This window comes from Oncorhynchus mykiss, chromosome 19 (assembly GCF_057628025.1).
Source record: "Oncorhynchus mykiss isolate SJ-2025 chromosome 19, ASM5762802v1, whole genome shotgun sequence".
NCBI lineage: Eukaryota > Metazoa > Chordata > Actinopteri > Salmoniformes > Salmonidae > Oncorhynchus > Oncorhynchus mykiss.
Window position 1 is genome coordinate 35,727,699 of NC_143040.1, and position 24,630 is coordinate 35,752,328.

The 24,630-nt window shown below is 41.1% G+C and overlaps 1 protein-coding gene across 1 annotated transcript; it reads right to left on the bottom strand.

The window, feature by feature from the left end:
- LOC110498692 (afadin) lies at positions 1-23,138 on the bottom strand. Its single transcript, XM_036954523.2, has 25 exons — positions 22,851-23,138; positions 21,036-21,228; positions 20,776-20,882; positions 20,430-20,584; positions 20,108-20,260; positions 19,840-19,898; positions 19,458-19,681; positions 16,503-16,648; positions 16,186-16,277; positions 15,857-15,980; positions 15,467-15,626; positions 11,515-11,658; positions 11,049-11,247; positions 10,695-10,789; positions 10,510-10,596; positions 10,357-10,422; positions 10,139-10,212; positions 5,666-5,784; positions 5,234-5,431; positions 3,599-3,684; positions 3,299-3,436; positions 2,519-3,166; positions 2,251-2,364; positions 1,741-1,994; positions 1-1,522 (listed from the first exon to the last, which is right to left on the bottom strand). Exons 1-25 carry the CDS (start codon positions 22,944-22,946, stop codon positions 1,405-1,407), a joined length of 3,849 nt encoding a protein of 1,282 aa, XP_036810418.2. The 5' UTR covers positions 22,947-23,138; the 3' UTR covers positions 1-1,404.
- Between the last annotated feature and the right edge of the window lie 1,492 nt (positions 23,139-24,630).

A 24,630-nucleotide genomic window follows, 5' to 3' on the forward strand; every position in this document is an offset into this window, starting at 1 on the left:
TTGGCGTTTCACTTTTAATGATTTTGTAAACATTTCGAAAAACTGAATTCCTTTGACATTATAGAGTATTCTATAATTTAACCCAATTTAATCCATTTTAAATTCAGGCTGTAACACAACAACATTTGGAAAAAGTCAAGGGGTGTGAAAACTTTCTGAAGGCACTGTAGCTGTGAATATATAACACTATTGGATGGTAAAACAATATCTACATTTCACACTATTTTCAGATTGACTGTAGTCCATCCCCCAATTTTTTCTGGGTCGACCTATCAAATTGGCCAGATTGGCACTCCCACAAATTACTTCCTATTACCTGTACCTACTGGACAATTGCATACGACACCTGGTGTGCTTGTGTGAGAAAACCTCCTAAACCTCCAAAGAAGATTCTGAGGTTTATGTCCATTGTGGAGGAATAAATGCAAAAGGCTATATAAGGATTCAGTTAAAAAGTATTTAGTAACCCATTATTCAGTCAATACATCAAAGGGGTTCTTATTTCTGACACATGAAGCTAAATTAACATTAACCACTGATTTCAATGTGACAGGTCTGGACAGTGAACAGGCTAATTATTCTCAAACGATGATGTGTATAAACGCATAGCCTTCTGTATGTTTACTTATGTACTCAACCATGTGTACTTCTCTCTGCTGTAGGGGGTAGCTGTCTACTGTATTCATGGCCATGGCAGGACAGGAACCATGCTGGCAAAGACCAGGAAAATCTCAGGCACCGATGAGATCAGGAGGGCTCAGATTACTGTACACATGGACTCTTGTGGAGTCACCCCTAAACATAGTGAACTATTCATACAAGTAGGATGTCCTGAGTTGTAAAGGAGGAGTACGGCACAGGAGGTTGGTGGCACCTCAATTTGGGAGGACATACTCGTGGTAAAGGCTGAGGCTGAATAAGTGGAACGGTATCAAACACATAAAACACACGGTTTCCATGTGTTTGATGCCATTCCATTCTCTCCATTACAATCATTATTATGAGCCGTCCTCCCCTCAGCAGCCTCATGTGATGTACCATGACTGTATACCATGACTGCTGTTGTACATTTTCCAAAAAGATGAATCAAATCTTAATTTATTTTAAAAAATCCATGTATGTAAAAAAAGCATCTACCTACCTAAGTTTTCATTTAAGTAAACACATAACAGAAACACATGAAAATGTGCATTCGACAGTCTAAGTGTAAAGATCTATTAGGAGAAAAGAGAAGTAAATATGCCGAGAAATCACAAAGATAGTCCACATTTTTCTACAGAATATAGATTATAATATAAATTCTAATATCTTCCAATTGGTTTCTACTGTAGCTTATAAAAAGGTTGAGCCTTGATCGATGAGCCTTGACCGAATGTTGAGGTCATCTTCTCAGGATCCTCATCTTTACAAGGCTTTGACTTTGATGGAGGCGTTTGATCCGAGGGAGAAGAGACGTTGGCGCTCCTTAAATGTGAGATTCTCAGGTGTTGCGTCACCTTTGAAGTTGTTCTCTTCCTGGCCTCTGCAACCAATCAATAATCCACACATATGGATGTAATTGAGAAGATCAATACCTATAGGTTAACAATACTGTATATCATGGTCTGTTATACATCATGATTCATTACTTTCAGAACAAATTATGTAATTTAACTTTTGGTTTAGCCAGGGACATTGTTGGGGGGAAAAAAACTGTTTTTGTGGGATGCAAATGTACATTCAAATGAAGTTGAAACTTACTCCTTCGAGCACTTCTCATCAAAGTTTACGTTGAGTCCATTTGACTCTTGAACATTTTCTCCTGTTGACGTGTCTCTATCTTCTTCTTCGTCATCATCCTCATCATCATCATCGTTTCCATTCTGTTGGAACTCCTGCAGTCTCTGTTGAAATTGCCACTCCAGGTTGAGCCTACGGAGCCTGTCGGTCTCCTCTGGTGTGAGCTGGGCTTTAGCCTGCAGATCCTGGATCTCCTGTTCCAACAGGTCGACCACCTAGATCAAGGAACAGACGGCAAAAAAAGACAAATGTCCATGTAAGAACAGCCAGCAACAAGCAAATTGTGATTTTGATGGACAATACGTTACGTTATTCGGTATTTGCTATTTGCATGAAAGTTCATTTTGTGAGGTCAGCAACACATCAAAACACAAAATACACAAAATCAATACAATACAACACAACACAATACTGTAGAGTATAATATAGTAGACACACTTCAAATAAAGATGTTCATTATTATTATGTTACCTGTAGTCTCTGCTGCTTCTGCTGCTTCTCCCGTGCATCCCTCTTCCATGGGTCTGGAGACAGACTTGTGTTGCCTTCTGATGGTGGCTCTTTATTCATGCTGAAGTATTGGTCCTGATTTCGACATTCGGCATTAATTGTGTATTTTATACTGGAAGTGTATACTATTTAATTGTATATTCCTTATTCATACATGCATTTGAGTTTTCACTGTCACGTGTATTAAGACAGTTGAATTTTGATTGCAAAAAAAAAGAATGTACAGTACCTGATGTCCTGGGGTGGTCCCTGGTTGTGGTTTAGCTGGAGGTCTCTGGAGGGATGTGTCTTTTGACTGGGTTGGGAACAGTTGGGACGTCGCTGTTTGCACCCTCCTCGAGGCTTGTTGTTGTTGGATCTTCTGTGAGGATGAGAGTGAGGGCTGAGGTTGCCTCATGGACACAGAGGATGGAGGAGGACATGTAGCTTGGCGATGCTGGGCTGGCAGTTGATAATGAGACCCCTGTTTTTGATTGCTGAGGAGGGCTTGTCCCTGGCCTTTACCCTCAGGGTTTTGGTTCAACTTCACGGGCAGTAGAGTGGGAGTTTGTTGGAAGGTAGTCATTGGACTGCGCGGCTGGGGGTTGAAAAGCTGTGTAGCAGGGATGTCTATGTGTATTGGCTGGATGGCAGACGAAGGGTCGTGTGACGTAGGAGTTCTCCAGTAGCCATACCCTGTGTTGTGGCGGCTCGGTTGGGTCTTAGTGGAGAGGCTGACAGTATGATTGTAATGTATGTCGTGGGTAGAGATGCTAGGCTTCATGGGAAAAGAGGTGTAGTAGCTTTCCTGCTGGTTCTGGTTCCAAGCATTATGTATATTGTCCACTAGGGGGCGATCATTCTCCATGCACAAATTCTCCTGTGAAAGGGCCTGCCGCTATGGAAGGAAATAAGTGATTAAGTGTAAGTGTAACAATTGCATATATGAAATGGTCCATACTTGAAATAGTTGGTTTAAGATATTGGGGGACGTACTGCTTTATAAAGGATAAGATGTAGCTACTCATACCATCAAGGTCCTCTTGTTGGAGATATGTCCATCTAGATTAAACGAGACTCTGGGCTCCTGAGGTGGGAGTTCAAAGGCTACTGTCTTCTTGTCCTGAGACCTAGGGGCTGGTAGAGTCAGGTATTCCCTTTGGTACATCTGATGGGAGAACATTAAGGTGCCTGTGTTTTTATACCATTACAGATTCAATGTAGACAAACCCACTAAGCCATGGATTACAAGTATTGACCCACTGTTTAAGCATCTTTGGGTCCTTGAAAGTGCTATATAAAACCCATGTATTATTATTAAATTACTTACATCAGAGCACAGAAGGTTGCTGGTGGAGACTGCAGTGATTTTACTGTCTGTTGGGATGGCTGGGTCAACTGGTTCTCCTTCTGGGCCTAGAACAAGCGAGGAAAGAAAGAAAATGACAGAACTGCCACGAAACATCAGCGGCAGGGACTGGGAAACTAGGATTGAGGGAAAGATGGACGGAGCAAAGTACAGAGAGATCCTTGATGAAAACCTGCTCCAGCGCACTCAGACTGGGGCAAGACTGGGGCAAAGGTTCACCTTCCAACAGGACAACCACCCTTTGCACACAGCCAAGACAACGCAGGAGTGGCTTTGGGATCACTGATCAGACATGACAGGAAAGGTGAAAGCTGTGGGATGGAACCCTTGCCTGCACCTATCTAGTCTTTAAAGATCAGTGATTACCTAAAGGATGGAAGGAAGAGAGGATGCAAATAAGTGCCCTGTTTGAATACTTTCAAAAAGCATCCTTTGCTTCTCCATTCCTTGAAGTAATGAAGTGGATTGGTGGAAGCGGTGTGGTGGAACCCTTATTTTCACATTTCGATTCTAGCCAGATCAGTGATTATTTGACTGAGCGGAAGGGATGGAGGAAGAGTGCATCTTAGAAGGATTTTAACCTTTAGCCGAAAAGTATTCAAACAAGACCCTGACTCTGTTTGAATTCTTCAGAAATGCTTCCTCCCTTCTTACTTTCCTCAAAGTAATCACAGATTTGAATTGGTTGGATTGGTGAACTTTGCTTGAACCTATCCACCTATAGATATGTGCTTACCTCCAGGAAACAAGGAAGGAAGGATGCATTTTTCTGAAGCACGGCAGGTAGCCTAGTGGTCGGAGCGTTGGAATAGCAACAGAATGGTTGCAAGATCAAATCCCCGAGCTGACAAGGTAATAAATAATCTGTCGTTCTGCCACTGAACAAGGCAATTAACCCACTGTTCCTAGGCTGTCATTGAAAATAAGAATTTGTTCTTAACTGACTTGCCTAGTTAAATAAAGGTACAATAAAATGTGAGTTTTCACTCCACCTTGAACTTGATGGATTAATTAAAGTCACTATTTAGTAAGGAACTCCACTCACCTGGTTGTCTAGGTCTTAATTGGAAGGAAAATCCAAAAACCCACAGACACTCGGCCCTTTGTGGAATGAGTTTGACAACCCCGCTTTTAATTACTCAAAGGAGGCTCTGTGCTTATAGAGCCAGGCTCAACGTGTCCTAACACATTTCAGCCACCAGGGGGCTGTCTGAAACTCAATTGACCACTGCAGGTTCTCAACGTTTGTCTGTGTGTGCCATAGCAGGGGTAAATGTCACTGTGCAGGACAACGGCTTATATAGTGGCAGCAGTATGTTGAGTTGGATTCCAATATACATTACCAATCACTTTGCAAGTCACCATAATGTGACTTGCATCTAGGGTTGCAAAATACTAGCCGAACTGAGCCAAGCCAAATCAAGCTGTACTGAGCTGGCTTGGTTATACCTACCATGGTTGCTGGGACTGTGCTGAGAAATACCATGTGAAACGAAAATATCAGAGACAGCACAGTTTGACTGGCTTAGATCGACACAATAGTGTGAAAAGGGTGTTAAGTCAACTTTTCAAAAAGAACACTATTGTTAGACTCACTGATCATGTTAGGGTTGGAGCGGTATAGCTGTCTGTCCTTCAGCAGGGTCGGTTTTCTCTGTCTCCTGTTCCCTCCATGGGAGTTATTACCCCATAGTCCTGAGGGCCCAGAGCTCTGCTCCATGCCATCATACACGATCAGGGCCTTGCCGTTCGGCTTAGCATGGCTGCTGCTGGTGGGGCCACTACCATCCAAAGCTGGGAGAATCATAGAAAAGTTGGTTAGATCTAGAACATCTAGGTGTAGGTCTACTATTAATTGAGAAAGACTATTCTTACCATTCATTTTGGAAAACAACTACTGACAGGAAGCCATGAAATTAAATGATCTGAATTTGGTTTTGGTCTTAGATCATTAGACCTCTGTTGAGGGACTGTTCAGTGGAAAATGATAACAATGCAGAGAGAATAATGCCTTTGTTCTGCTCGTACCTGTAGTTGATACTGAAGGTGGTTCATCTAGCAAGGCAGCCAGACCATGGCATGTTGCCCCCTGCTTGGCAACCTGTAAAGTCACAACTGGTCCAGTGTGCATCATTATGCCTGCTGCCCTACAATCAAGACAAGACCACATCAATCACTGTCAATTCATTATGCTTTCAAAGCATAGTCCTTTATTTGTTTTTCAGCGTATTTGAAATGACCATTGAACAGGTGGAACTATTGCAGATTGTTCCAACAGAAACTGTTTTCACATCAGGGTTAATGACCGAATAGTTATCTGCCAGACCTAAATAAATGTTATACTAAAAAAGGACCTGAAAGTTAGCCTTGCTGACAGCGAACCACGTGACTAGACAGCTCGCTGTGACTCACCGGTCTAGTATCTCAGGCTTTTAAAAGGGGAGGTTGGCTCAACATAGTGGTGGAGTCAGCGTATCCACTCAGTCAAGTCTTCTATGGACCAGTTTATGCCCAAGTCTATGTCTGTAGCAAAACAAGGCCAAATTGATATTGCATTGGCTAAAATGATTGCCACTGATTTCCAGCCATTTTCCATTGTGAAGGACAGAGGTTTCAGAAATTATAGCAATAGTCTAAATCCAATGTACACAATTCTAAGCAGGAAAACCCTTTCAAACATCCCTTATTCCACAACTGTACGAGAGCACACAGGCTTCAGTGCGGGAAAGAGTCCAAAAAGCTACTGCAGTTTGCCTTACCACTGACTGTTGGACATCAAGGGTAACCACTTCTTACATGCCGGTTACATTTTTTTATTTTTTATTTATCCGTTATTTTACCAGGTAAGTTGACTGAGAACACGTTCTCATTTACAGCAACGACCTGGGGAATAGTTACAGGGGAGAGGAGGGGGATAAATGAGCCAATTGCAAATTGGGGATTATTAGGTGACCGTGATGGCTTGAGGGCCAGATAGGGAATTTAGCCAGGACACCGGGGTTAACACCCCTACTCTTACGATAAGTGCCATGGGATCTTTAATGACCTCAGAGAGTCAGGACACCTGTTTAACGTCCCATCCGAAGGACAGCACCTTACACAGGGCAGTGTCCCCAATCACTGCCCTGGGGAATTGGGATATTTTTTAGACCAGAGGAAAGAGTGCCAGAGGAAAGAGTACATGTCACTTCATTGAAGATTTTTTGATGTCTAGCTCTCATCTGGACTGCTTTGAGTTCAGCGACAGACACACCCCCAGAGAACTTGGCAGAGGAGCTGTTGAGAGTGGCCAGAGAATGGCAAGAAGATGGAAAAGAGGTCTGTTGTGTTAGCGACAATGCAGCTAACATAAACAAAGCCATGAAACTGTTAAAATGGACCAATCATCAACCATGTCTTGCCCACACAATCAACCTGATTGTAAGAGATGCTCTGAAGGTGATGAAGCCCACTGTGGACAAAGTGAAATCAGCTGTAAAATACTTTCACAGAGCACAGCATGTGCTGAAAAACGAGTCTACACAACGCCAGATGGGGATGCCTGAGCTGAGGCCGAAACAAGACTGCACTACAAGGTGGAATTCAACATTTAATATGTTGAGGCTGTTTCTTGAGTCAAAGGATGCCATCATCTCTACCCTGGCCATTGTCAATGCACCTGTTGATGCTCTGACCCATGAGGAATGGGAGGTAAACACAGGACATGTGACACCCTATGTTCATCAATGGACAGAAAGCTCCACAGAATGGAATATAATCACGTGCTATCAGAAACCGCTGCACTTGACCCCAGGTTTAAGAAGTTAGCCTTCAGTGATGCCAGAGCGATTGATGAAGCTCTTCAAAGAATAACCTCAGCAGCAGGGAGGGACAGCCCCAGCAGTCAGCTGGCTCAGGCACCAGGGCAACAAGAAGAAGAGGGATCAGATGGAGCAGAAGCACCAGCAGTAGTGCCACAAACGTCTGCTGTTTGGATTCTGTTTGACGAGAGAGCAACTGGGGATGCAGCACGAAGGAATCCCCTCCATAATGGAGGTCCGATCCTATTTAGAGGAGCCCCTCCTCCAAAGATCTGCAGATCCTCTGAGCTGGTGGAAGAACAAGGCCTCTGTCTACCCACGGCTTACTAATGACAAGACAAGGAGACTTTGCATAGTGGCCACATCCGTTCCCTCTGAGAGGGTCTTCTCGAAAACGGTACAAATAATTACTGAGAGAAGGAACCGCATTAGCCCCTCAAGTGAGGCAGCTTGCATTTCTGAATGCAAATCTCTCATAAAAGTAAAATATGGTCAGCATTGCTGTGTGCTGCTGGTTATAACATAGCAATAAAGAAGAGAGAGAAAAGAGGGACAATTTTAACATTTTAAGTGGGATGATGCAGTTTTGCACATTGTTATTTATTTTTCTTTGATATGGTGCAATTTTCTATTATTATGTTGTTCAGATTGTATTCATTTTGAATTGTTACATTTATATGCACTTTGTTTATATACATTAAAACGTTATACTTTAAATGTAAATGTTTAATAGCATTATTTTTTATAACAAACCAATGCATTTTTAAATACATTGTGGTTAAAGTAGAGTATGATTTCATGTAATAATTTAATTAGAATTGTTTTAACACCAATCACAGTCAAACTATCGCAAAACATGTTTTTTTTTAAAAGAGACGTTTGGGAGCCAAAAGAGCCGGCTCTTTTTGGTGAGCTGAGCCCAACGAGCCGGCTCACTGAAATGAGCCGGAATGCCCGTCACCACTAGCTAGCTACTGCGTGTGTTTGTTTATCCGAAAGGGCTGGCTGGAAACTGAAGGGCTGGAGCGGTCCTATGTAAAGCAAAAATCATGATTTGTTCAATTTGAAACGGGGATATCCAACCAGCGTAGGGTGCCGCCTTGAAGTCTGAGGGCACAGCCCCTCAGTATTGTTGCTTCGTGCTGACTAAAATCAAGGATGTAGAGAGGCTGGTGTTAGCCAGACTATCTGAACTCAGAGTATGTGAGCAGAGCGTTGCTTGACCGGAGCGCGGCACGGATCGCTCCAATTTGACTGGAGCGTGGAGTGCGATTCCCAAAGGCTGGTGTGTCGGCCTTCTCACCCTCCAATTTCGCTCCAGTAGCGATCACTTTACGAGCTCAGGGGGTCATGCCTGGCCCAGCATGCATTTGTAGTCTACTTGTGTGCTGCTTTAGCCCCTTGCTTTAGTTACTGTCATGGAGTTCGCTAAATATTTCCATAAAGAAACTGATAAAGCACAGGTGCTAAATTAAGGTGAATTATAAAAAGGAGGACCAAGAGCAACAGGGAGTGCGGTAATGTAGTGTCCACAACTAAAGAATCCTTCTGAAAAGACACCTATCCCGAAAGCTTGATGGTGTACTTACTATGTGCACATGCTTTGTCATTGTAGCAAAGTATTTCTAAGCGAAAAATCTGATCTCTTAAACTTTTCGTTCATTTTTGTTCTATTATCTATACAATAGGCCATTTTGGCCGACTAGGCCTGGCATATTCCCCTCGTTCAAGGACCTTTCCATTTTGATTAGGTTATTTTGCCTAAAAACATTTAGGCCTATCTAAACAAACAACTCTAGATCTCTACCCAGCCTGGCAAGAGTGACCAAAAGGGTGTTTAGCATTCCCATTGGCTCTGCAAGCTCAGAGAGGATATTCTCCACTGCTGGCCTGCTGTCCAGCCACCATCACAAGAGCCTGAAACCACAGACTGACCAAACTCATGTTTCTAAAAATGAATTCAAAAAATGTATTCAAATGCACTAATAAGTAATTTTTTTAAATGTAATTTGTATTTAATTATAAGTAACAGCCTACATGTGCAATTTATAGACTATAACGATTACATTCACATTTTCATGTTTATGTCACAACTTCCGCCGTAGTCGGTCCCTCTCCTTGTTCGGGTGGTGTTCGGCGGTCGACGTCACCGACCTTCTAGCCATCGATCAATTTTTCATTTTCCATTGGTTTTATCTTGTCTTCCTTCACACCTGGTTCCAATTCCATTCATTACATGTTGTGTATTTAACCCTCTGTTTCCCCTCATGTCCTTGTCAGAGATTGTTTGTTGTATGTGGGTGTTATTTGTTCTGGTGTGCGACGGGTTTTGCACCCAATTATGTTATTTTTGTATACTTTGGTTTTCTGAGGTTTTTTGTATGTTTATTAAACAGCTCCGTTTTTTACCAAGTTCATTCTCCTGCGCCTGACTTCCCTGCCACCAGCACGCACCGCATTACAGTTTATTAAAATCCATATGGTTTGGTTTCAATAATTCAAAACCAAATGGCAGGTACAGGTAGTCACAAAAATAGATGGGTGTTGGTTAAATTGTGATTTTAATGAATGGAGCGAATTAGGAGCAGCAGTTTTTTTTTCCTATGAGCAACAAGCAGTTTTAGCGGAAAGGAAATCATGAGCGGGATTTCCAACTGCTCAACTCTGATCTGAACAGTAGAAAGTTAGAATGTTATCTAACCTTTCCTGTGAGAGGCCCACGAGACTGTGTCCATCCACACACAGCAACTGATCCCCAACAGTTAACCTGCAATCCTGTCCAACACAACAGCATAGAAACACATGTGGAACATAAGATTTGTAATTAGATACCAATGCTGTTCATTCAAATGATGTGAAATGTTATTGCATACTGCATCCAGTCAACAGGCATTATTTGAATTACTATAGTTTTCTAACCATTTCTGCTGGTCCTCCTTTGACGATAGACTTGACGTAAATCCCAAGGTTGTCTTGTCCTGCTCCCTGTAGATGGGGCAAAAGATTGACTATTGTCACTGATTATTGGGTTAATGAATGGATGGATGGATAGATGGATGGAGGAATTTGTACCTTGGCCGCCACGATGCTGACCCCCATTCCACTGTTCAAGGGTTTCGTCAGTGTAATAGTCACAACCTCAAGTTCTCTATGCAGTGGCTAAATGAAAGAAACAGAGGAGATCTCAATAAGAAAGAGGTATTAACATTTGAAAAGGGTATGGTAAAAAATATGTATATGTTTTTTTTTAAATGCACCGGGTTTGCGTCCTGTGCAAAGAAACTGTTTGCTCGGTTGAAGAAGATGGTCCAGGTGCCACCAGACTGGGGGTGAGACATCAGAGTGCAGAGGCCTAAAGGAAGAGAGAGCACAGCCTATTTAGATAACTGTTCACAGACACAACACACAACGCATGTTGTACAGTGAGTGCATTGTTTTGTGTCATTTGTATCATGCATTTTACTTACAATATAGCCTTTTACCATCCCGGATAATGCCTCTACAAGGCAGACGTTGTATACCAGTTTAGACAAAAGTCATTCTCTGTTTTATATTGAAAGTAATTAGTCAGTTCAGCAAACCTCTTTTTAAAAAGCATGTAGCTACAGTACCTTTGCGGCAGATAGGTTCCAGGAACTCTCTGAAGCCCTGCGGGATGCCATTGACCGTGTCACAGGAGTAGCCTTCCTCAGGGAGCAGGAAGGGCAGGTGGAGGTCTGGCCCCTCCTCCAGCTGGAGGTCCTGCCCTTCATTACGCAACATTTCATCAGCACTGGCTTCTGCAGCCGCCACCACCCTGTCAATCACACCCTGAAAGGGCGGAAGAAGAAGACATGAAAGATATTTGAAAAACCTGTGTTTTTGGTTAGACTTTATAAGCCATTATAAATGCTTTATCATTTATTTGATGTTGATTGATTTTATTTAAGAAAAATACATATAAAATACATCTACATAAAACAATACATATACCCGCAGTATGAATTACAAGGCATATAATGTTTATAAATGCCCATAAATGTTTAGAAATGTTTACAAACATTTTTTTACAAATTTAAGGACTTGGCTAGTACTCACAGGGGCAATGCGGGGCTCGTTGGTATCGTAGAGGTAGCTTGTCATCAGTGTTCGAAGCTGCAAGGAGTTTAACTTGAAGCAGGTATTCTGGATGTTCTCCGAATCTTGCATGGAATACTTGTTCATGGTCAACAGCATTGTTACCTAGAAAGTATCCATCAATCAAATCACCTCTTTACTACCTTGAACCTGATAAGATACACATTTTTATAAATGGCATGGGTTAAGTGGTTGGGGCAAACACAGGTCTTGAAAAGGAGATTCTAAATGTCAACTAGAAAAGGTACATTTCCTGCACATCTCTAATGTTGGCTTTATGGTAAATCATACACTGTAGTCGACCAGGGAAACGTGGGAAAGTTATGCTGCTTTGAAAGTTGATAAACTTGTAAACACACAAGTAGGAGAAAATGGCCTTGAAAGATTCATAAGGAGATTTTCACACTTGCTAGAGAGCTCTTCTTTGTTTACACCCATTCAGCATTGTTCACATCTCTTTAACAATTCACAAGTAAGCGCATGTGAGTCAGCTTGGCATTGTCCTCCAGAAATTAGTCTTTCTTCTCCCACTGAGCTTTGTCGATAGCACCAGCTGAATTCGGGGCAGCAATGTTGTTGAGAGTTGTAGCAACACTGTAGCCATTTTCCATAGCTATGTCTTTCCTAAAATCTGCGGTTTAAAAATGATGTACAATGTACTGACCAGGGAGGCCCCCATTCTGTTATAGACAGAAGCCTGTGACATGACAGACCAATTAGGACTCATCTTGATATTTGGTATTTATTAGGATTCCCATTATCCGCTGCAGAAGTATAAGATACTTTTCCTGGGGTCCACATGAAGCCTGACATAATACATAGTACAGAACATTATTAGTCAAGGACTGAAATACATACAGTACATTTAAAAAGTCACACATAGCATACAGGGGCGGCAGGTAGCCTAGTGGTTAGAGCGTTGGGCCAGTAACTGAAATGTTGCTGGATTAAATCCCTGAGGTGACAAGGTAAAAATCTGTCGTTCTAGCCATGAACAAGGCAGTTAACCCACTGTTCTCTGGTTGCCATTGTAAATAAAAATGTGTTCTTAAAACTGACTTGCCTAGTTAAATAAAGGTGAAATAAAAATTTAAAAACTAAACTCAGTTTTTCACAATTCCTGACATTTAATTCTAGTAAAGATTCCCCTGTCTAAAGTTAGCTAGGATCACTTTATTTTAAGAATGTGAAATGTCAGAATGATAGTAGAAAGAAGGATTTATTTCAGCTTGTATTTCCTTTCATCACATTCCCAGTGGGTCAGAAGTTAACATACACACAATTAGTATTTGGTAGCATTGCCTTTAAATTGTTTAACTTGGGTCAAACATTTTGGGTAGCCTTCCACAAATTTCCCACAATAAGTTGGGTGAATTTTGGCCCATTCCCCCTGACAGAGCTCTTGAAACTGAGTCAGGTTTGCAGGCTCGCACACACTTGCTCGCACACACTTTTTCAGTTCTGCCCACTCATTTTCTATCAGATTGAGGTCAAGGCTTTGTGATGGCCACTCCAATACCTTGACTTTGTTGTCCTTAAGCCATTTTGCCAAAACTTTGGAAGTATGCTTGCGGTCATTGTCCATTTGGAAAACCCATTTGTGACCAAGCTTCAACTTCCTGACTGATGGCTTGAGATGTTGCTTCAATATATCCACATCATTTTCCATCCTCATGATGCCATCTATTTTATGAAGTGCACCAGTCCCTCCTGCAGCAATGCACCCCCACAACATGATGCTGCTACCCCGGGCTTCACGGTTGGGATGGTGTTCTTCGGCTTGCAAGCATCCCCCTTTTTCCTCCAAACATAACGATGGTCATTATGGCCAAACAGTTCTATTTTTGTTTCATCAGACCAGAGGACATTTCTCCAAAAAGTACGATCTTTGTCCCCATGTGCAGTTGCAAACCGTAGTCTTTTTTTTTATGGCGGTTTTGGAGCAGTGGCTTATTTCTTGCTGAACGGCCTTTCAATTTATGTTGATATAGGACTTGTTTTACTGTGTATATAGATAATTTTGTACCTGTTTCCTCCAGCATCTTCACAGGGTCTTTTGCTGTTGTTCTGGGATTGATTTGCACTTTTCGCACCAAAGTACGTTCATCTCTAGGACACAGAATGTTTTCTTTCCTGAGCGGTATGACGGCTGTGTGGTCCCATGGTGTTTATACTGTACTTGCGTACTATTGTTTGTACAGATGAACATGGTACCTTCAGGCATTTGGACATTGCTACCAAGGATGAACCAGACTTGTGGAAGTCCTTTGATTTTCCCATGATGTCAAGCAAAGAGGCACTGAGTTTAAAGGTTGACCTTGAAATACATCCACACTCAAATTATGTCAATTAGCCTATCAGAAGCTTCTAAAGCCATGACATCATTTTCAGACATCAAACTTCCGTCTTCAACTGTATGTAAAATGTCTGTCTCTTCACAGTCCCCTTTGTGTTATCTGTTATTTTACACTGGTTTTATTGCTAGTTTGAGTTACCTGGGGTAGCAGAGAGTTCCATGTAGTCATGGCTTTATTTAATACTGTGCGTTTCCCATTATCTGTTCTGGACCTGGGGACTGTGAAGAGACCTCTGGTTGCATGTCTTGTGTTGTACTGATGTGTGTCCGAACTGCTTGCCAACTGCTTGAACACTGCTGCAACTTCTGCACACTCTAGGATCTCAGATGCAATAATTTAATAACCAACGTTTCAACAGACAAGCTGCCCTCATCAGAGTTCGCGGTTCGGTAACTTCAACACATCAATACCTCTCCTCAACTTTCCTCAACGTTCCCTCTGTGTACATCTAAGTGTGATACGTGCTGCTTTGTTCTGGACCAACTGTCCTTCTTTGCCGCACATGACCACACAGCTGGGCAGTAGTCCAGGTGCGACAAAACTAGGGCCTGTAGGACCTGTCTGCTCAACTAAGATGTTAAGAAGGCAGAGCAACACCCTATCATGGACAGACCTCTTCCCATTTTAGCAACCATTGATTCTATATGTTTTGACCATGAAAGCTCGCTATCTAGGGTTACACCCAGCAGTTTTGTCCCTTCAACTTGCTCATTAGCCATATTATTCAATAATAGATCTAAACAAGGTTTAGCATCGAGCGAGTGATTTGTCTGAAAAATTATGCTTTTAGTTTTTTTGATATTTAGCACCAGCCTAATGCTAGTCACCCATTCTAAAACTGACTGGATCTCTATGTTAAATGTCTCAGTTATTTATTTTACTGTTGCAGCCGACATGTATACTGTTGAGCCGTCAGTGTACAAAGACACACAGACTTTATTCAAGGTCAGTGAAAGGTAATTTGTAAAAACAGAAAACGATAATGGCCCTAGCCAGCTGCCCTGCGGTACACCACATTCAACTGAATTTGCATGAGAGATAATTCCATTAATGAAAACCCTGTTCTATTAGATACAGTAGGTAACTCACAATCCATAATAAGGCAGAGGATGCAAATCCATAACACTGAAGTTTTTCAGCAATAGGTTATGATCAATGACATCAAAAGCTGTACTAAAGTCTAACAAAACAGCTGCCACAATCTTCTTTCAGCCAATCATCAGTCATTTGTGTCAGTGCCAAGCATGTTGAGTGCCCTTCCCTATAAGCATGCTGAAAGTCTGTTTACTGTAAAATAACTTTGTCTTAGTTACATTTTTGCTTGAGAAATTGCTCTTTGCTGAGAAGCTATTTTTGTTTTTTTTTGACCGTTTGAATTTAAAACAAACAGTACTTAATTGTTACCCAGAAATGATTTGATATTGAGATAAAAACGGCTGCATTGGACCTTTAAACAGCCCTACTGTGACATAGGAACTAGCTTAAAAACGCCCACCTTGAGGAATTTAGACACATTTGACTAACCTGATCAAATAAACTAAAATAAAGTCACCCACCTGTATGATGCGGCTGAGGTGGCAGTCTGCGGCGAGCTCCAGACCTTGCCTCTCTGCCCAGTCCTCAACCAGGCTAAGCCTCTGGCGGATTGTTGCCCCCCAGTAGTGGGACCTAAGGCCCAGGGAGCAGGCCTCTCCCTGGGGGCTGGGGCTCAGCAGCCTGTTGAATCAAATCAAACATGATTTAAAGTGCATTTAAAATGACACACTTTACAATAAAATCATGAAAAACAGGGAGATTAAAACAAGACAAAGAAATAAAAGAGATTAATAAAAGAGCATGAAACAAAAAAGATGAGTAAAATATTGGTGATTAAAGGCCAGGCTAAAAGGGTGGGTTTTCAAAACGTGATTTAAAAGCCTCAACTACTGTATGTCTGCCTCTCTCACCTGTTGAAGAGCCAGGCACTGATGGAGTGGAAGAGTTGGGAGAACAGCTGGATGGTGAGGGCAGCGTTGACTCGACAGCGACGCAGCAGAGACATGGCACCCATCAAGGTTTGCAGTACGCCCTCTGGTGGAGGGAGGATCGAGTGACCAAAAGTTTTGAAACAAACTTTTAAAAAACATTGAAAATAAGCACACTGGTGTTGATTTTCATGCTAATATGATGGTTCTATATCTACTGGATCAAAACTAACATATGGAAGCTGCGGGTTAAAACAAAATAAGTTAGAGGTTATAACTAGATTGTGTTGTGGTTAACATTCATGGTGTACCTATTCCTGCAGGTGATTGACTCCCCTCAGGATAAATAAGGAATTCTGGCAAGTGTCTGCTCAGATCAGCCAGCAGACACTGAGTCAAACACCTTGAGGAACAAAAGACAGAAAGACAGACAGACAGGGGGGCAGGGGGCTTTATCAATACTGTACAACATCAGGACTGATGAGGGAAGATCACTTATGTGCTCAGTTCAAAGTCTTCACAGTAGAACAGCAGCTACAATCCTTATTTACTGAATTCCTTATTTACTGAAGTCAGAGTAAATTACATAGATTAGAAGAGATAAGAAGTGCTATATGTGATGTCTTACTTGAAAGCTTTGTACACCAGGTGTGCCAGGTTCTCCTGAGCCTGCAGAGTGATGGGGCTTAGATCTCTGTCCTGCTTTAGGAAGTTCAGGAGCTCTGAGGCATTGGCCATCCAGAAGGCTACAGCACCAGCTATGGACTTCTGCTTCTGGAAGGGAGAGAGAGAAAGACCAAGATGGAATAAATATGGACATTTTATAAGCCTTATTATGAGACATTATAAAGTGTCATGCATGCTTGTAACAAGTTATCAAGCATTATAAACTGGGTGGTTCGAGCCCTGAATGCTGATTAGCTAACAGCCGTGGTATATTTATTTTATTTATTAGGATCCCCATTAACCGATGACAATGGCGACAGCTAATCTTACTGGGGTCTGACACATAATGAAAAATAATTACAGACAAAAGACTTTACAATTGACATACATTTAAAAAAATAAATAACATGTAGTGTGTGTGTGTGTTTTTGAATCTATAAGTTACACATACATGTTAGTACATACACACAACAAGTAGGTCTCATGGGGAGACATTGTCCTGCGAGGTGTTGATTTATTTGTTTTTTGTTGTTCACTTGCCCTATAAAAGATGGGAGGGAGTTCCATGCACTCATGGCTCTGTATAATACTGTATGTTTCCTTGAATTTGTTCTGGACCTGGGGATTGCGAAAAGACTCCTGGTGGCATATCTGGTGGGGTAGTTGTGTGTGTCAGTGCTGTGTGTAAGTTGACTAGCAAACAATTTGGAATTTCCAATACAATAATGTTTCTTAGAAAAACAAGATGTGACGCAACTCTTAGCTAAGAGAGACTGGCATGCATAGTATCGCTGCATATTGCTGTGGTAGCCATGCTGGTTAAGTGTGCCTTGAATTCTAAATAAATAGCAGAGATCATCCTATTCTGCGTCTCACGGCGGTTGGAACCAAAAAACTCAAATTTGGATTCATCAGACCAAAGAACAGATTTCCACCGGTCTAATGTATAATGCTCGTGTTTCTTGGCCAAAGCAAGTCTCTTCTTATTACTTGGTGTCCTTTAGTAGTGGTTTATTTGCACCAATTCAACCATGAAGGCCTGATTCATGCAGTCTCTTCTGAACAGTACCACAATTACTTACTTGTAACATGAACTTACTTGTATTGAATCATATTCTATTTGTTAGGCTACAAAATAAATTGGAATAAATTGGAAGCAATGTCAATTAATGCCATATGTTACTCTGGAACTGTTACCACATGCAATATCAAATGGGTTCCTACTGGGATTAAATATTTGGGTATTAAGACTACATTTTGAGCCACTAGTAGTCAAGATTAAGACAAATGTATAAAAATGCAGAAAGATCAATATGATTAAAATGGTTGTGGTCCACAACCAGCTATCAACTAAATCCAGGAAAGAACCCAATAGCTGAGTAACTGGAATTTCCCAAACATAAGGCAGCCATTTTTTACTCAATATTTAGTCATCTGCAGAGTAAAGACTGTAAAAACCTCAGAACAATATGTCAAATTGACCTTAAGTGTGAAATTGAGGATGATACCTGGTTGAAGATCTTGTCCAAGGAGGAACATAAGAGAAGTCAGGGGGAAACTTACTCAGTATAAGATACTACATATATTTTATTGGACCCCAACAAGGCTTTATAAGATGGGGCTGACCAACAATTCTCTGTGTTGGAAATGCCAAAAAGACACTGGGAAATTCTTTCACACAATTTTAATTGTACCTTTATTTAACCAGGCAAGTCAGTTAAGAACAAATTCTTATTTACAATGACAGCCTACGCCAGCCAAACCCAGACAACTGTGCACCGCCCTATGGGACTCCCAATCACGGTAGGATGGGATGCAACCTGGATTCAAACCAGGGACACCTCTTGCACTGAAATGTAGTGCCTTAGACCGCTGCGCACTTCGGTAGTCCATAAGGGAGTGTACTTTAGCGCTACCTTTCTGGAAGGTTGTTTTGAAATATCCAGTGGTGGAAAAAGTACCCAATTGTCTTACTTAAGTAAAAGTAAAGATACCTTAGTAGAAAATGACTAAAGTAAAAGTGAAAGTCACCTAGTAAAATACTACTTGAATAAAAGTCTATTAGTATTTTGTTTGAAATATACCTAAGTATCAAAAGTAAATGTAATTGCTAAAATATCAATATCAAAAATCATTTCAACTTCCGTATATCAAGCAAACTAGATGGCATCATTTTCTTGTTTTTAAAACCAAGGGTACACTCCAACACCCAGACATAATTTACAAACGAAGCATTGTGCTTAGTGAGTCCACCAGATCAGAGGCAGTAGGGATGACCGGGATGTTCCCTTGATAAGTGTGTGAATTTGACCATTTTCCTGTACTGCTAAGAATTGAAAATGAAATGAGTACTTTTGGGTGTCAAATGAGGAATTTGCACTGATCACTGTCTGGTTACAGCAGCTAGAGTAATCCTTAGCATTTGGAAGGGTCATGCCACTCCTACTATGAAACAATGGATAGAATCAATTTTAGAAGTAGCATCTTATGAACAAGTGCTTGCTAGGATCACTGGTAGAAACGACAATTCTAGAAGCTGGACGCGTTTTATTTGTCATGTTGTTTCTAAGACTGGGAGGTGATGACTTATGCTTATGAACCCATTTAGTTCATTATTGTAGCTTGTGAGATACTATTTGACTGTGTATGGGGTTTGTGATATATGGCAAATATACCACAGCTAAGGGCTGTGTTCAGGCACTCCACATTTCGTTGTGCATAAGAACAGCCCATAGCCATGGTACAGCGTATTGGCATATACCACACCCACTCGAACCGTATTGCTTAAGTATCCCTTCAAGGCCAAAGTGTTACCAAAACCATAATTAACCCATTAAGTAGTAGAGGTATGCTCTTTCCAGTTGAGCTGTATAAGTCACAGTCAAACTTGTGATGGTGCATGCATGGTCTCACTTGCCTGGATGACCACCTCAGTCATGGCTACCATCTTGTTGACAGTAGCGGTGACTCTGTGTGCGTGCTCTGAGGGGCGATGACTCTGTGATGTCTCCTGACTGTGACTATAATGGCGGTGGAGGACGAAGCGTCCGGCCATGTACAGGACGTAGGCAGGGGAGAGCTTGAAGTGGACAGTGGAACTGTTGGTGTAGTTGATGACTGCAGAGAGGAAGGGGTCCTCAGCTGTTATGACAGAGGGACACCAGTAGAGGACAGCAGATTAATACAGGATGATAATGAGACTGACAACAAACGTATTGTTTTATATTTTATGTTATTACTATGTGTTATTACAATGTGCTACTACAGTGCTACTACAATGGTCAAATTGAATTACTTACAATTTTCCCTGAATTTAATACCAACTGGAAGTGCAAGTTGGTCCATGTTGTCCTGATCTCTGTTAAGACAAGATGTAATCATTTCAGTTGTCCAGCCAATAGTCACTTCAACAATATCTCAAAACCGGAATCATGAAAAAACAAAAGCCACAGTAGCCATTTTATTAAGCTTCAAGAGATGCCAGAAACATGCACATTTTTGTCACACACAGAAGACATGGTCATGTCAATAAATGTAAATGTTTACATTACTTGGGGTCATGTTTACCTTTCATTCCTTGTTCTATAGTCTTGTTGCTGGTTATGCTTCCGGACCATGCCTCGCCATGTGGAACTTTTCTTGCATTCTGTTGTGTCAGGGTTAGAAACAATATCCTTGTTGGTCCAGGACTTCTCCACAGGTACAGAAGCTGATATCTGCCTGCAGTGGAGAGAAGACTATACCTATAACTTGAGACTTAACATTGAACATGAACTTTTGTGAACCAGAGTGGGGGTGCTTGGAGTTAAAAAAAAAAGTAAAAATTTAAAATAAAGATTTTACTGTCATGCTTCTCTGTTTGCTAATGAATTAATTGGCGTAGACCTACCCATTCTCTTTCCTCATAGTGGACCCATTAGGCTTTGCCGAGTGGTTAACAGCATCATCTCCCGTCTTCTTCTTCTCCTTCTTCTTCTCTTTCCTCGACAGTGTCCTCTTGAAGTTCTGGATCATGCCTCCCTTCTTTTTCTCTGGGCTGTTGTCCTGTATGGATAAAGGCCACACAATCACACAGAGAGACACAACACTACAGTGGGAAATCAAAGCATTAACTCTTGCCAGCTAAATTGCTTTCCTTGCCTTGACATTCAAGCTAGGTCGGGCATGAAAAGTAATTTCTAACTGAGCAAATTCTGCTTAAATTATAAATACAGTAAGCAGTCAGTAACATGTACAATAATGTCCTTATCCTTCTTGAGTACGAAGCGGCCCTCCCTGTTGTGTGTGTTCCAGTTCAGCTGCACAACCAGAGGCTTTTCACTCAGGTCCAGCTGCCGTTCTTCTGCCATGGTTAACAGGGCGAAGAGTGGGAGAGTAACATGAACAAATTTACCAGATAATACACTCAATCTATTCAAAATATAGGATTGTTCACAAATGCCCTGCCCCCAAGTGTACTCTTTAATTAATGTATCCATCCATCCATCCATCTTACCCTTGTTAGCATGGACCTCAAACAGGAAATAGGGAGTATTCAACATCTTCATGTCCGGTCTGAACTTCTCTGACAGTGTTTCAATAACCTCTCCAGTGGTGGTGGTGCTGCTGATACGCAGGCACTTGGTGGCAACGTTCCCTGCAACATGGTCCTCAAAGTAGAACCGCATCACTCCATGGAACTCTAAGTTCTAGAGGGGAAAGAGTAGATGAACGAAGTCAAGCAGCTAACTTAGCTAACTAGCTAGCAATCTTCATTTGTTTATCTAAACCAAAATCTACATAGCTAGCTTCCATAATTTGCTGGCTAGAAATTCCAAAGCAAATCAATGTAATTAGCCAGCTGCTATCTGGTGATGAGATTTGTAACTTGAAATGTAAATTGGAGAAAATCAGAGGAAGGGATAATGTGGGTGACTAATTGGTGTCTGTTGGTGGTGGGTATTGTGTGCGAAGGTTGTTAGTATGCATGATCTATTGACATGGGGGGATGGGGGGATATAGTACCCTGTTTGGGACAAAGTAGTAAAATGTTAGCTAATCACTGTCTAGTGGGTGTCCTACAGACTAATCCTGCTGCGGACACATCATGTCACAAATGAGATATCTGTTTCCTTTATATTTTGGTTAGGTCAGGGTGTGACTAGGGTGGGTATGCTAGTTTTTGTATTGTCTAGTTTTTTTTGTATATCTAGGGTTTTTGTAGGTCTATGTGATTTGTATGTCTATGGTGGCCTGATATGGTTCCCAATCAGAGGCAGCTGTTTATCGTTGTCTCTGATTGGGGATCATATTTAGGTAGCCATTTACCTTTGGTGTTTGTGGGATCTTGTCTATGTGTAGTTGTGCAAATCTGTCATCAAGGCAAAGCATGGCTACTTTGAAGTATCTCAAATCTAAAATATATTTAGATTTGTTTAACACTTTTTCTGTTACTACATGTGTGTCCAAACTTGACTGGTACTGTACATTATCACCATTTTAATGTGTCACAGTTCTCAAAATAAATATTAACTATTGAAGTAATTGGTACTCACATGCAACACATAAGCAATAGGCTGGCAGTAGGAAGTATATGAGATGTAAATGGTTTAAGTTGTGATTTTATTAAAACCAGTTGACTTTTATTTCTTATACACCACACTCAGTTTATCTTCTCAAAAAGCTAAGGTGGCATGCCAGAGACAGGTTAGTTTATTACATGTGAACCAATCCATACCATTTTAAATGCAGTACTGTTTTGAAAAGTTGAGACTTACAATAAACGGAGGGGGGCTGTAACAATGGTGAGGTGGGAGTCTCAGGCTGGACATATTGGCAGTCAGGCTCTTTAGACGCATGCCAATAGGGTTGCCAGAAAAAAAGCCTTTATTGAGAGCAACCAATGTAAAAATCTGGAGTTTGCTAAACGGCATTGGCATGTTGGATTGAAACCAGGATGCTATGATCGTATGAGATGGAAATAGAAAGATCCCTCCCAATGTGTTCTCCAACTCATAAAACATTTTAGAAAAAGGCTCAGTGCCGTTAACTTCTCAGGATGAGGTTTTGAAACGTATTGAAAACATGGGTGTCAATAATTTTAATCTCTACCTTTTTGAGAATAATATATATATATACCTATTAAACTAAATATCTTTATCTGATCAATTGTATTAGTATAAAATAATATAATTTTCCAATTTTTTGGGAGCGTATAATATAGCTCAGTATTTGAATTATTTTGTCGTTTTTTTCTCATCTTTATCAAGGGAGTCAATAATTTCCTATTCCACTGTAGATTTGATTGATTACATTTCTGAAGTCCACTCACCTTGCATGGCAGACTGATCTCAAACAGGTCCAGTCGGGTATTGTTCCAATGTTGGATGATGTCAGCTAATCTCTGCCACTCTTCCTTCCCTGCCATGTCCAGTCAACCGAGTAAATACTAAAGTAACAGTCTTATATCTTCACAATGATCGTTGCTTTTGGCCACAATCTTCAGCCAGTGCACTATTCTGCATAACCTATAGCGATGACAGGAGTGCTCTGAATGCCTATACATGGTCATGTTAATGTCTTCAGCGGTCCCTGGGATCCAACCCTGTTAGTGACAGGTCATCACACCCTTATGTGTGGCAGTGACCACAATAGACTGGCCTATTTCCTGTGTAAAGTCTTATAGCATAACAACATCAACAATAACAGCAACATCAAGTCTAGGGACCCATAACTGTTGTTTTTACTGTAAAGGTGTCCTGGGTAATCGGGTGTCGGTGGGAACACCCCTACACCCCTGTGGTTTCTGGTATGCCCCTGTACAAGGCTTATCATCAAGGTGTGTGTGTGTGGTGCACATACTGTACTCAAACGGCTGACATCTGGTGGACTGTACAGAGTTAAATCATTGAGATTGATCATGAAGATAGTTGCATGATTTATAGGCTATGGGTATTCCCTGAACCCTAGAACTCTGCCCCAGCTTGCTACAGTACGTATGAGTGCATTCCACCCTCTTTTAGTGGGGTCCAGGAAGTGATCACGCTTGAGTGGATTCCACTTCTCATGCATATCTGTGATTTCCACTAGAATGTAGGTTTACAGGTCATCAATCCAGCCCATTCAACCAGATCATTAATGTAGGGCAGCTTTTGTTGCTGCTCTTGAAGCTTACAGGACAACTCACAATGGAACAAAGATCCTAATATACATGAACAACCAATTAAATGTTCTTTTAAAAAAAATATGCTATTGTCGTCTGGATGTTGAAAATGCTTTTGTATCCCATCAGTAGTATTTTCCAGAAAGTTTTACTGTAAAAAATGACTTTCAATGTTTATTCTCATCATAAAATAGTGTGCATTAAACACAATTCTTATGGTTTGAAACAAATATTTCATGATGTTATAAACAGTGTTTGAAAGACAAGTGTTTATTTTTTGTTATTCTCTTCCTCCTACTCTACATGTTGCTTTTCTTCCTCCCAAGCCTCACTGAGTAACCGAAAAAATTGTGTAATACTGTGTATAATTTACACAAATATATGAAATAGTTTACATGATGTAGTCCTCTCTGTTGGAGTCTTTTCCTTTTTGTGTTTTGTTTGTATCTCCTGGTAATGCAGAATGGGCATATTAAGCGACTAAGACAAACTAACACAACCATTCAAGTTCTCCACGTCTTCTATGGTCTCAGGCAAATTGTCAGTCCATTGTACAGCACAGACATGACACCTACAGATACACATGGTACAGTATTATCAAGCAGTGTAGCCGACAGTTCTGAAATGCAGAAATATGAGCTGAATATACACTGAGTATACAAAACATTAAGAACACCTGCTCTTTCCATGACATAGACTGACCAGGTGAATACGGTTTCGACAACTTTTAGTGTTCATGCAACTCAAAATTAGGAAGGCGTTCCTAATGTCTGGTATACTCAGTGTAAAAAAAAAAAACGTTACTGAATATGAGCCTCAATATAGAGTACACTACGTCATATCATGTGTTTACACAATATATGTAGTATAATACCTTATTATTGTATGTTACTGCATGTATTACTACCAGTATGTAATCCAGGTTGTGAAAACAGAATTAAGCAGCATT